This window comes from Helobdella robusta, assembly GCF_000326865.2.
Source record: "Helobdella robusta unplaced genomic scaffold HELROscaffold_69, whole genome shotgun sequence".
In the NCBI taxonomy this organism is placed as follows: Eukaryota; Metazoa; Annelida; class Clitellata; order Rhynchobdellida; family Glossiphoniidae; genus Helobdella; species Helobdella robusta.
In genome coordinates, this window is record NW_008705394.1 from 756,202 (window position 1) to 771,206 (window position 15,005).

Sequence of the window (15,005 nt, forward strand, 5' to 3'; positions counted from 1 at the left end):
TNTTAGCCATTTTCTTAAATATAGCTTTAACATTTACTAGAGAGATCTTCGGAATTCTATTCATGTCACAACTTACGTAGCAGGGAAGTTTTGGAGTAAAATCGCCTGCCACAATTTGCCGAACATATGCCACTAATTCCGCTAATTTGTCTGCCGTTTTCTTTTTTCTCGTGCTGCTACTTTGAGAAAATTTAAAGTTTTCAGACTTTAAACTTTCCATATCTGCCAATAATTGGTTTTTAGCAACGTTTATCTCCTCAGCAGTGTAAAACTCGAAGGCAGCTGCCACAAAGTTTGGGTTATCCAAAAACTTCACATTACTAAACAAATAATACAATAACTCATTTGCTATTTGTAAAGTTTTCTCAGTCATGTTTTTACGCAAATTATCCAAGTGGGCAAATTAACAGAAATTTTTTCAAAAATTATTTTATAAAATTAAATTATTTTATAAAATAAAATTTCTTTTTAATATTTGACGAAGTATTACCATAAATAGTTTGAAAATTATAACTTTTTAATAGAGCGAACGATAAATCGGTTACAAATTTTTTAATAACTATATATATATATATATATATATATACATTTCTCAATATTTCGAATCAAATTCTTGTCGTCATTTATTATTTTATTAACGTTAGAATAACATACAGTTAACTATGAATATAATAAAATTAACAAAGTCAATAATAACAATAGTGAAGATAGTAAAATTAAGAAAGTCAATAATAATGATAAATGCAAATTACAGGATAAAAGTCCTATTCTATACAAATTTCCTATATAAGCTGCAACAAATACTGGGTTATACAAATTCTCTAGATAAATTGCAACAAGTGCTGAAGATGATTGAAAAATCGATATAGGTCCTACACACTCAAGAATGAATAAGAAAACTGTGTATTATTCTAACGTTAATATAATTAATAATGACAACAAGAATTTGGTTCGAAATATTGTGAAATGTAATAAGAAACTATCCAACGCTAAAAATTCTGTAGATTTCATAAATTAATATATATATATATATATATATATATATATATATATAATAGAGTTCGGCATATAACAACTAAATTGTGTTGCTCTGAAAAAGAGAAAAGATTTTATTAATAAAAAATAATAAATTAATTAAATCAATTTAGCCTTAATTAAGTAAATGTCGTACCTGAAAAAGAGAAACAACAATTAAAGCTATTATATATAATAACCATTATTAACTAAGAGCTAGAAGAAATATTCAAAATATCCAAATAATTTCAACTCAAACAAAAACTTAAATTTAATCTGTCAAACGTTTCACAATTTACACAATAACGTTGTACACCATAACTCAATTCATAATGAAGTGGAAATCCTTCATTACATCTCCATCCCCCTCAAAAGAAGACTTAGATTCATCCGGCACAGGAACAAGTTTTGTAATGTAGAAAAGATTGGATTCAAACTTTTTGTGTCCTGTATTGATTCTATAAATTGAGTTTAACAAATTTTCCAAAACCTGGTAGGGTCCAATTTTTAATTCCTCTAGTTTTTTTCTATTTAATGAATTTCCGTTTTCAACATATACCAATTTTCCTATTTTTATTTCGTACGTTTTCCTTTTTTTATCAAATTGTTTTTTATTATAATTGTGTGATTTTATAGTTCTTTCCAATGCTATTGTTCTATCTTTCAATAAATCATTATATATCATGTTTTTTTTTAATTCCTCTGGTAAAATATTATCAAGTTTTCCTTCCAATAAATATTTTGGCAAAAAACCTGTCACAGAGTGTTCGGTTTCATTATATTTTTTTGTACAATCCTGAGCAATAGTTGTCCAGGCTAATTTGTTTTTCTTCTCATTAATCTTGCACCTTATTTTATTGATTAATGTTTGATTTAATCTCTCATTGAGCCCATTTGAAAAGGGCGCATTCACTGCAGTGAAAACCATAGTTATATTTTCTTCATCCAGAAAATTGTTAAATTCCTTTGAGTTCATACTCGGATATTGATCCGATAGAACGAGACCTATTTTATTTTCTGATGATACTGTATTCACAAGTTTTATAAAATCGCTTGAACTTTTAGTTTTTGAAGTAAAAATATATGCATATCTTGTGAAGTGGTCTACCAGAAGATGCAAATATGTTTTAGTTGAACGTGAGCCACCAAGTCCCCCAATGGTATCAATTGACATGATTTCAAAAAGTTTTGTAGCGGGGCCTAGATGGGACATTAATCCAAATTTATATTTTTATGCAGATTTCACAAATTTCGCAAATTTTTTTTATATTTTTTGCTATATACAAGGGTTTTATTTTTTTTCCATTTGTTGTATTCCTATGTGACCATATAAAATGTGCGTGTTTTCTATCATTTTTATACTAAATTCCTCAGTCAGTAAAATCTTTTCCGTTTTTCCCACCTTTTTGTAATATACTGTGTCTTTTAATGATAGTCGATTTTGGAGTTGTTTTATGTCTTCATTTATTTCTTGGTCTTTTTGAATGTCTTCAAGTGTAATAAAATTTACAACTTTCAAAATATCTTCTTGGTTTTCATATGATTCCAATACAGGATTTCTACTCAAACTGTCTGCTTCTAAATTATATTATATTAAAAAAATTGTCTTCCTGGTGAAAATTTTACTTCAAAATCAAATTGTGACAAATACGTGAGATCACCTAGTTCTTCGTCTGGTCTAGCTTTAATATTCAATTTTTCTAAGGGTTTATGATCAGAGAAAACCGTGAATTTTTTCCCATGAGCCAATGTTGCCAATATTTTACTGCTTCTTTCATAGCTAAGCACTCCAAATGAATGGCTTTTTTCTTTTTTTCTCTATCATTTAATTTCCTTGAGAAATATGCACAAGGCTTTTCTTCTACATTATATTGTGGTTGCTTCATGACAGCACCTATACCCTGTATACTAGCGTCTGTATAAATGTGTATTGGTTTGTCTGGATCAAAGATATTTAAAATGGGGCTCTTACAAAGTAGATTTTTTATTTTATCAAATGATTCTTGACATTTTTTCGACCAAATAAACTGTCCATCTTTTCTTAACAATTTATGCAGTGGCTCTAATATAATTGATAAATTAGCTACATATTTTCCATAAAAATTAATTTTACCCAAGAACTGTCAAACATGTTAGGAAAATTTTTCATTGCAATTAAATTATCTTTCAATGGAGTTACTGTGCTATTTTTTATTATATGACCGAAATATTTAACTGAGTCTTGGGCAAAGTTACATTTAGAAAATTTTAATCTGAATCCTTCTTTCAGAATCGCATCCAATAGCAAGGATAAGTGTTTAATATTTTCTGTAAATGATTCAGAAAATATTAAAATATCATCTATGTAATTAACAGTGAAGTCACTCTATAGATGAAGATATGTGCGAGGATGCTACTAGTATTCGTTGTGAAGCAAATGCTTCTCATAGTATATAAATAAATAGAATTAGGGATACTATAGACATAGTAGATCCAATTGATGAAATAATTATAATTTTGGACCGTAATAAAATATCTCCATTTGAGTGTGGGTTTGACCCAAATAATCAGGCCCGTTTACCTTTCTGGATAAAAACTGATAGTCCGTGTTTCCTAATGATACTACTCAATACTCTCTAAAAAAATTGCCGGAGATGTTTTTAAACCAAATGGTAAGCAGGTCCATTGGAAATGATTTTCTTGAGTAACGAATGCAGTTTTTTTTTCTGTCTTTCTGTCTGGATTGACCAGAATGCAGAGTTTATATACAATGTTGAAAAATATTTACAATTCCTTGTTTTTACCATTAAATCTTCGATTAGCGGAAACGGATGTGATTGAGGAACTACGATTTTATTTAGGTCACGAAAATCTATGCATAATCTACATTTTCGTCCTTCTTATTTTTTATGAGCCAATGTTACTGGAGCTGAAAAAGGACTATAAGACTCTTCAATAAAATTTTTCTGTAATAATTTTGATACTTGCTGTTCTATTTCTTTTTTATCTTCAATACTACACCTGTATGGTCGTTTACTACAATATTTATCTACTTGTAAATCAATATGGGCTTCATATCCTTTCACCGTGCCTATGTCGTACTTATCTTTAGCAAAAAGTGTTTTATATTTTGAAATTATTTTATTAATTTCAGATTGTTGCTGAAAGTTTAGATGGTTTACTGAGATGTTGAAGCATGTCGTTTTTATATGTTCATTGAAATTTATTTTATTTTTACTTCCATCTTTCTTGAAATCTTGAATTGTTTGTCTGATTTATAATTTTTCATTTTGACATAATTGAAATGCTCTTATACAATCTAATCCAATTAAAAAATCGTAATCGAAATTTTCTTTATCTATAACAAAAACATTAATATATTTTTCAATTTTAAAAATTTTCATCTTTAAAGTCATTATTCCAATTTTCACACCATTAATCGTTTTTAAATTTTCGTATTTATTATTCGTTAATTTTGAATTTATTGACAATAATTTTGAATTTATTAAAGATACATTTGATCCTGAGTCATAAATTCCTAAAGTTTCTAAAGTATCATTTATTGTCAATTTTATTTTGATTAATGGTGGAATTACAAGTTTTTTGGACAAGTTTCAATTAACTGGATTTCTAATTCAGAATTGTTAATGCTTTTAATGTGGTCTCTTCGTGGTCGATCACTGTTTTTGTTTTTGAACCAACACCGTGATTCTGGATGATAGCGAGTTCCTTTTTCTTCTTTTTCACAAATTTTGCATGGCCGCCGGTCTGTGTCATGTTTCTCCTTAATGTTGCTTTTAAAACTGATAATCTTTTTTTCAAAATTTCTTTTTTTTACTAAATGCTCTAAACCTCGAATATTATTAAATAAATCTTCAGTTTCTTTTAAATTATCTCTATCTATTTTATCCGCTATAAAATATATATATTAAAATCAATGAGGGTTTGTTTATCCATTGATTTATTTAATTCTAATAATAATCTTTCTTTTTTTTGTGCATATGCTAATAATGATGAGTCTTGTTTGTGTTTAAATAAAATTGCGTACCGGACTGGCGACCAACCTTTGTCAGCATAGGTTTCACAAAAGTTTTTTTCCACATCCACCAATCTGAATTTACACTATACTTTATTAGCATAGAACTGTACCAGTCCATGCACGTTTCCTCTAAAAATAACCTCAGAACCTCAATTTTTTTGTATCTTCATCTATTCCTAAACGAGCACATTCAGTTTCAAAAATATTCATCCATTGAGAAACATTTAATGTTTTTCTTGAAAATTTATCTATTACAAATGTTCTCGTTAGGTTTCCTATATGTTGAGGTTTATTTATTTCCTTGGTCATTTCTGTAAAATTCTCCAATATTTTTGACAGTGTTTCTTCAGAAATTCCAGTCGTAGCTGTCAGTTTCGGTGTTTCCGCAATAATTTCCTCTAGTAAATACCCATTTAACTGCATATTTCCATTTTCATCTATATAAACATTTCTTATTTTTGGTGTTAATGAAATCCATACTTGTCTTTTTTCATGTCTTCTTTGTAATGTAGTTTTTACTTTCAGAAAGTTTCAGTTTTCATAATTGTCTCATGAAATTTTACCGGCTGAAATTTATCCGAAATTGCAAATATGCGGTTGTTCATATCCGTAATTGAGGTTATGCATATTACATTTGTTTTTGGATCTTCGTTCGATGTTACTATGAATTCAAATTTCAATTTGTCCATGGTTCAATAGCTGTAGAATTGTTGCTTTTTAATAGAGTTCGGCATATAACAACTAAATTGTGTTGCTCTGAAAAAGAGAAACGATTTTATTAATAAAAAATAATAAATTAATTAAATCAATTTAGCCTTAATTAAGTAAATGTTGTACCTGAAAAAGAGAAACAACAATTAAAGCTATTATATATAATAACCAATATTAACTAAGAGCTAGAAGAAATATTCAAAATATCCAAATAATTTAAACTCAAACAAAAACTTAAATTTAATCTGTCAAACGTTTCACAATTTACACAATAACGTTGTACACCATAACTCAATTCATAATGAAGTGGAAATCCTTCATTACATATATATATATATATATATATATATATATATATATATATATATATATATATATATATTACAATCACTTACAATATATATATATACATATTACAATCACTTATATAAAGCGCCCATAAAAATAAATATCTCTCAAAAGCGCTATCGAAAAAAAAGAAAAAAATAATATATGAACGGTGAAATAATGTACATTCTATCAATAAACGATATGATACAATCAATTACAATCGTTCATCGCAAATGAATAAGTTTTCAAATTCTATTTGAAATCAACAATGTTCATCTTCGACATTCTCATCGACATTGGCAGACTATTCCAGACGATTGGTCCCGATACTGCAATGTCTCTAGACGATGTCTGCAGCTGCGTAGTTGGTACATTCAACAAATTGACGTCATCTGATCGCATGCGTCTGCCAGTCAAAGACAGCGGCTTCTTTATGAATCTATCAGCCAGGTATTCGGGGAGTTGTCCGTTTATGGCCTTGTACATAATGACGCATATTTTGTAAAAAATTCGTTTATTCACTGGTAGCCAATTTCAGAATTGGCGTCACATGATCGTATTTTCTGCCTCTAACAACCATCTTTGCAGCTCTGTTCTGAAAAGACTGGAGGTCAGCGACAGAGCTTTCTGGCAACCCGTAGAATAGACTGTTGCAATAATCCAATCTCGAGTGAACAAACGCATGTATCAATGATTGTATTACAGTTTGATCTAGAGCTGAACATGATTAAGATTGTAATTTTATGTGGTCACAAAGTTTCTATTTGGTATCAAAAATACAACCCAAAATTAGATGTATGAAGAGTGGGATTGGAAATATCACATATATTATATATATATATATATATATATATATATAATGCACTATATGCACTCTATAACCTTTTTTCTTTTTTTTCTTCACTAAAATTAGATTATTATTATTATTGGTGTGTTTGTAATCCCCCTTTAAAAAGATCTCAGAGGCGCTAACGATTATTGCAGTACATACTGTACGACTGTACAATAGATGATAATGATGTTTAGTTCACTAATTATATTTCCAATAATCATTGATAATAATGACAAATGATAGTAATAAATAAGAATAATAAATAATAATAATTCACCCATCCTGATAAAACTTTAAGTTCACTCGGTCATCGCCATCATCTTCTTACTATGAATTTTAATTCGTAAGTAACTTCCTGGACTGTCGTGGATTCTATCCTATTAATAAAATAAACAAAGTTAAAAAGTAAATAGTATTTGATTTGATAAAATTTGTTTACAAATTGTTATTTTAATTTTTTAACAACACTGAACAATTTAAATCAAATGTATTGTAAATAACTTACAAAAGAATAATTGTGTTTGTTTATTCATTATTGAATGAACTTCTCACACTATAGGACGAAAGTTGATGCTACACAATCACAACCATAGTATGTGTTTTTTTTTAATATAATTATTTAAGTTTTTATTTTGATGTATGTAACTTTGATTTTTGATAAGGTTAAACTATTAAATTAAATAAATTTTTTAAATGAAAATTGTTGATTTGATTTTGTTGATATATATAAAAAAATTGGGTTGCCACAAAAATTTTTGAAATAGTAATATTTAAAATTAAAATGTGTAATGTTTTTTAGAAGTTTAATAATTTGCTGACAAAATTTTGTTTACTGATCATTATCTATATTCTACTTAAGGGCAAAACTGGAGATAATATTAGGTTTTTCCAGAATTATTTATTTTTTTAGTTGTTTGTTATATTTAATTTTAAACTTTTGATTTAAAGAAACATAAAAGTTTAATTAAGCTGATGTGATTAATAAATAGTTAATTCATTAATAAAAGGTCATACATCTTATATTTATTTAATATTTATTATATATTATTTAAATTTTAATTAATTACCTAATCTCAAATTTTAAAATGTAGGTTGAATTAGTATTTAATTTTTATACTAATTGTGCATTAAATTAATTAATTACTAATAGCAATTAGGTATAAAGGAATTGAACATTTGCTTGGATGCATTAAATTATTAGTTATTATAATAATCAATTTTTTATGCAAATTTTTTTGTTATATTTATATTTTTTTATACAACAGATGTCATTATAATTGATGCAGATAATGTACATGTACAATGCTACAGTTTATTTTCTATGTCAAATTAAATGCTATGGTCTTATTAAGTGCTATATGTAATGTAATTTAATGTGTATATTAAATATTCATTCAAACAAAAAAATGTGTACAAGTGCTATAGCTTAATTCCTATGTCTACAGATATGAATTGATATCTAGCAGTTTATCTAAACATCTACCTGGGTGCCTTATGTGTCATTATAATTTTTTTTCAATGTCTGATTTGATCTAAACTTACCATAAAAATGAATAAGTTCAAAAGATTTTTTAATCTGTTCATTGTATTTTTTGACTCTTTTTATACTTATATTTTAAATATTTTTGAATTGTTAAACTTTGAAATGAAAAATGTCCTACCTCGTGGGAACTGGGTCTCTGGACACTAATTGAAGATTGATTGATTGATTGAAACTTTAAAATGAAAAAAAGTTAAAATAATTTTTAATTTTCAAAACGTTTTTGTAAAAATGGTTTTTGTAACTTAATTGCATTTTGGTCATTATGAATTATTTCAACTTTTAGTTATACCTATGAGAGGAACTTGTCTTTTTAAGCATTGAACTAAAAATAAATAATGCTGGAATAACCCAGAACTCCTCTCCGGTTTTGCCTCTGATGAGTATAAGCTTTTTTAAAAAGGAAAAAATATGTTAATTAATAATACAGTGAAACTAAGGAATGAATGAAACAATTAGTACACAATGTTTAATATCTTAACTTTCAAGAAACACAATCAACAAAACAAGAGTAAAAGATGCACACATCCACACACAGATATATAAACACAATGAATACAAATCTAAACAAACTAAAAAATTAGAATGAATGATAGAAATTAAATTGGCGAATGCAATAAGAACTTTCTATCAACATAATAATTGTCCAACATGGTTCATGAATTTCAACAACAGACAATGGCAGGCTATTCCAATCATCAACTATTTGATTTGAGAAAAACTTTTCGCAATCTTTCTGAGCTAATCTAGAAGCTAGCTTAAATGAGTGACTCCTTGTTTTACTGAACTGACATATGTCAAAGGAGGGCATATTGATGCTGGCAACAGTTCATGGGTAATCTTATAAACTAGAAAAAGATCAGTTTTTTTCTTTACGTTAAAAATGGTAAGTCAAGTTTCTTTAACCTGTCAATGTCAAAATATTGTCAATTTTCATGCCAAACAATGAAGCATGTTGCTCTTCATGGATTTTTTTCTAATTTATCAACTAAATCCATACAGTATAGATTCCAAACTTCAGATCCATATTTTAGGTGTGATCTTACAAGGGATTCATACACACACATAAATGCAACTTCGAATAAAAATCTAAAATTTTTTGCTAAATTCCTAGCTATGATTTGACCTTGGCTATTCTGCAGAAAACCTGCTCCTTGAACTGTAGCTTGGAATCGATGATTAAACCCAGATCAATAATTGAGTTGATCTCTGGAACATTAAATAGTATGTATGCATATAATTTAGGATAAACATGTCAGATAATATATTAGAGCCAGTGCAGGGCTGTAACTTTTTTAAAACAAAATTTATGGAAAACATGAATAAATTAATAGAAGTATATATTTGTTATTTTTGCTGATTTTAAACGAAACAGCAAAGACAACTAATCTATACTTTTAACAGACACAAGTTTAAAAATGATACAAGATATTTATTAGTTATTTAAACAAAAATAAAAATAGTAATAACATTTTAAACAATATCGAATGCAGATTTCAAGTCAAAGAGGAATCAGAGATAATAAAAATAAAGAACAATGATTTGTATAATAGCTGTGTCAAAAAATGTAACGAAAATTCTGAGCAAAATTCACAAATAAGTTTTTTCTTTCTTCCACAGTTTTTGAAGTCATGTCTAGTTCATGCCCAATCTCTTTTTTTATTGACAAAATAACCAATCCTGTTAGTCGTTTTTGAGGCATACTGGATCCTAAATAATTTTCAATTTTGAAAAACTTTTTTCTACAGAGGCAACCGTAACAGGTAATGTGTGTAATATTCGAATAGTGATTTATATGTTTAGATATGCTACAAATAACTTTGTAATTTGAAGATAATTTAATATAGTTAAAAGCGACATCTGCTCCTTATTAGGAATTATCATAAATTAAAGATTTCAGTTCTTCAAACATTTCCAATTTGTTAATATCAGAATCAGAATTTTCTTTTGATAAACTAACATATAAGTTGTGAGCTTTTTCGTAATTTTTCATCAGGAAGATCTCTAATTTTTTAAACTCTTACATAAATCCAAATTTATTCTTGAATTTTTCATATAACTAAAATCTTTCTTTAAATGGTTCTATAGCCATATCAACAATTAATAAGAAGTATTCCACTCATAAGTTTTCATTTTCCAGGATTTTGTCTGTATCGCATAGTCAAAAGATTTTTTGACTTTTCTTGTACATCGTTCAATAAACTGAGTTGGAATATCTACTACGATTTGTTAGGCGTTTTAGGTACTTTCTTTATAACCATTCGTTTGAAAAACGGTTAGCTTATGATGTAGCGACATCTATTTGTACATCTTTACCTTGCAATATTTTTGATGCTCTATTAACTTCGACATGTACTTGATACTATATAATAACAGACTAGATAAAAGGATATGACTCAATTTTTTCCAGCAATGAATTGGCCTCACTCTTACTTTTGGCATCTTTTGATTCAATTGTAATTTCATGAAACATTAATATCAATTCTCGGGTTTGAAAAATTACCGCTTTTATTCTTTCCACTCTGCATTCCCACCTTGTCTCCAATAATGGTTTTGGAGTAAATGACAAATACAGCCGATGATGTTAGACAGCACTTCCTGTCCTGTCCCAAGAGTGAAATAATTTTATTTTGAGTATTTTTGCATAAATAATGAACTCTCTTGTCTGTACTCTTTGCGTGGATCATATTTGGAAATTAATTAAGTTCCAAAAAATTTTCATTTTTGGAGAAAACAAAAAGTCACAAGCTCCGCATAATGCCAGGTTATGTTCTGCAAAATACTGATTTATAGATATTATTTGCTCTAAAATATCTCATCATTTCTTTTTTCTTGATTGAACATTTTTTCAAGAACAATGAAATTTGGTTTTCTGGTTATTAATTAATTTTTTTGAGACACTCCATTTATCAATAGTGTTATTGGAACAATAAAACAGGAACAATGATTTCTAGAACAGCATTACTACTACTACTACTACTACTACTACTACTACTACTACTACTACTACTACTATAATTTTGCCAATCGCATAAACTAATGTTTCTAGCTGTCCTGTCCAGCATGAGTTTGAAACATTTTATATGGGAAACAAAAAACTTGATCTTTTGCCACTGAATATATCAGCCAAGTTCTTTCAACTACATCGCCGTTATTTAATTGTTTTTTGTAATGTATATCAGAAAAGGACCGATTTTTAAAATTTTTGGGATATGAAGATTTTCGAAACGTACTTAGACCTTGCATCAAAAAAATTTTCGCTGCGCAGATGTTAAATATTCTGGCCAGGTTCCAATGTTGTTAAGATCTTAAACTTTCATATCTGATTCAACAATTCCAGTTTCCACACCTCCTCAGTTGGCAACGACTAAATTATTTGAAAAAAAATTAATAAAAATGTTAAAACATGTTTATATAACATTTTTATTCAACTTACCACGAAATCAGTAACAAAACTAGTACTTGGCATTGATTTTGATTGTGAGTCTTCTGTTTTTAAAAGTTTATGCAAAGCTCCTTTTTGTGTTTTTATATACTCATCACAACATTTTCTTTTCTTTTTCGGCCGCGCCCATGTATTTTCTACCAGTATATTCGGTTCTTTTCGTCATTTTCTTAATAAATAATGAATATTATTATTTAAATTCATGCAATATTTAACAAGACCAGAATTCAGAAGCTTACAGAGTTCAGCAAATAAAATTAAATTAATTTGAACCACTACACACATGCAATACAAAAAAAATGGAAGTAGTAAATAGGATATAGCAATAATTAGAAACTACCGGTTATGTTAAGCTATTTGCGTTAAAAAGACAGCATTTTGCACGCACTTTACTTGACATATTTCAAAAATTAAAATGTTTAAAAGTTCTATTTTACTGCGTTTTAATGCTTCTTGCATAGTTAAAATTTGATATGTGCATTAAGGTCAATGACAATGCAGTAAACTATTCACCTTATTGTGATTTTTTTTCTTTTTTATTTAATCAATTTAACAACAACAACAACACACGTTTAGACGGCATTTTCCCCGAGATCGGGGGTTGCCGTTTGGCTACCTATGATGAAACCGAAATACCCCTCGACTCCATCCACATCTGTCACTCGCCTCAGTATCACGCAACCCCGCTTTCACCCTGTCCTTCTCCACCTGCTCTCTCCATCCCAATCGCGGACGACCCCTTCCTACCACTCCTTCAACCTCGAACTCCAACGCTCCCCTAATCCCGACCCTTTCATCCCTTCTCAACACATGTCCATACCACCGCAATCTCGATCTCCTTATCAATGTCACAATGTCCTCATTCAGTCCCATCATTGACATCAGCTCTGTACTACTCCTGCTATCCTTCACTTTAACCCCACACATCATCCTCACCATAGCTCTTTCAGCCCTCTGCAGTACACTTTCCTCCTCTCTCCTCAACACCCAAGTTTCACCACCATATATCATCGCTGCTCTCATACATGCTTTATATACCCTCCCTTTCATCTTCACTGACCATTTCTTTCCACACAATACCCCACCCAGTTCCCTAAATTTCATCCATCCCACACGAACTCTAGCCGTAACTGCGCTCTAACATCCTCCATCCGCATTCAGCTTATCCCCTAAGTAAACAAAGCTTTCCACTCTGTCAATACCGTCACTCAACCCCGTCCTTGCGTCCGTCCTATTAATCACACCATGAACACATTTCTTACATTTGAACGTGCCTTCCACCTTTTTCAGTGCCCCCCTCACACCACTACATCTCTTATGCACCCATTTCTGACATCCTATACACAATACCGAGTTAGCCTTCACTCTCCTATCACATACCCCACAGGGGTCTATTTTACTTATCACTCGTTCCCCACCTTCCCCACTCACCATTACCTTCGTCTTACCAATATTAACTTTTAACCCTTTCTTTTCAATAACACTTTTCCATCTGTCAAATTTTAACTGCAATTCTTCCATGCTATCAGCCATCAAGACTAAATCATCTGCATACAAAATCTCAAATAACAACCCCTCCATTATGTTTCCACACACAACATCCATCACAATTGCAAACAGAAACGGTGATAACACTGATCCTTGATGCATTCCTACCTTAACACTAAAAGCGTCCGACATCCCCCTTCCAATCCTCACCTTTGTCTTTGCCCCTTCATACAGCTGCATCACAGCTTTAACAAGTCTCTCATTCACTCCTTTCTTCCTCAACGCCCATTCAATGACCTTCCTCGGTACTCGATCAAAAGCCTTTTCTAGATCCACAAAACACATGTACAATCTTCGTTTCTTCTTTCTATAATTCTCCTGCAACATTCTCGCCATGAACAACGCATCCACCGTTCCCCTACCAGGCATAAACCCACACTGCATTTCATTAACTGTCACCATACTTTTCAACCTCCTCTCAAGCACCCTCTCCACTACCTTCATTCCGTGCTCTAGTAATTTCACACCCCTGTATGACCCACAATCTCTCACATCTCCTTTGCCCTTATACAACGGCACCAACACACTGTGTAGCCAATCCTCAGGTATACCTTCATCATCAAACATACTGTTAGCAATTCTCATCATAACTTCAATTCCTATCACCCCACTCGCTTTAATATGTTCAGCCGCCACTTCCGAAACCCCTGTCGCCTTACCTAGTTTCATTTCTCTAACTGCTTTCTCTACTTCCTCCCTCGTCACCTTCTCTATAGGTCCGTGTGTGACCGCGGATTCCACATCTCCATCCCACTCATTCTCTTCATTCATCAACCTTTCCATATGAGCTTTCCACACCTGAGCTTTTTCCTCCTCATCTATGCACAACTTGCCAGATCCATCCCAAACACATCCATTCCCTATAACATCTTTCCTATCCCTCATTGACTGCTTTGCTACTTTGAACATTTTCCTCGAACTCACATCAGATTCCATTTCCTTCATTAACCTATCTGATGCTTTCGTCATTGCAGTTGCCACTGCCTGTTTTGCAACCTTCTTAGCCTTCCTATACTCAGACTCCGCTTCCTCCGTCATGTCCCTTCTCCATACCCTAAACCTCTCCTTCTTGACTTCCAAAACCCTTCTTATATCTTCATCCCACCACCACGTCTCACCATGCCTACACTTTCCTTTCGTCCATCCACATACTTTATCTGCCGTAGCCAACACAGTCCCTGTATCTCTCCCAAACATCTCCATCCTTACCACTCTCCCAATTTTCAGCCACCTTCACTTCAAATGCCTTCCTCACCTCTGCATCCTGCAACTTCCATGTCTTTCTCTTTGCCACAAACTAATCCTTCTTCCTCCTCCCCATTTCTTTTGATGTCACATCCATCACAACCATACTATGCTGCAACATACCAGGTATCGCCTTCACATTCTTCACATACTTCCTATGTTTGGCCCTTACCAATATATAGTCGATCATCGATCTATGTTCCCCTGACCTATAAGTAATCAATCGCGCTGGTTCCCTTGTGAACCAAGTGTTCCCCACCACCATGCTGTGTGCATCCGCTAACTCCAACACTCTACGCCCTTCCTCATTCCGTATACCATA

The 15,005-nt window shown here is 30.8% G+C and overlaps 1 protein-coding gene across 1 annotated transcript; it reads right to left on the bottom strand.

Annotated features, from left to right (window-relative positions):
• Positions 1-8,727: 8,727 nt before the first annotated feature.
• Positions 8,728-11,132, bottom strand: HELRODRAFT_181306 (hypothetical protein; the record flags this gene model as incomplete). Its single annotated transcript, XM_009030536.1, has 3 exons — positions 8,728-8,835; positions 9,572-9,654; positions 10,949-11,132. 3 exons carry the CDS (start codon positions 11,130-11,132, stop codon positions 8,728-8,730), a joined length of 375 nt encoding a protein of 124 aa, XP_009028784.1.
• Positions 11,133-15,005: the final 3,873 nt, after the last annotated feature.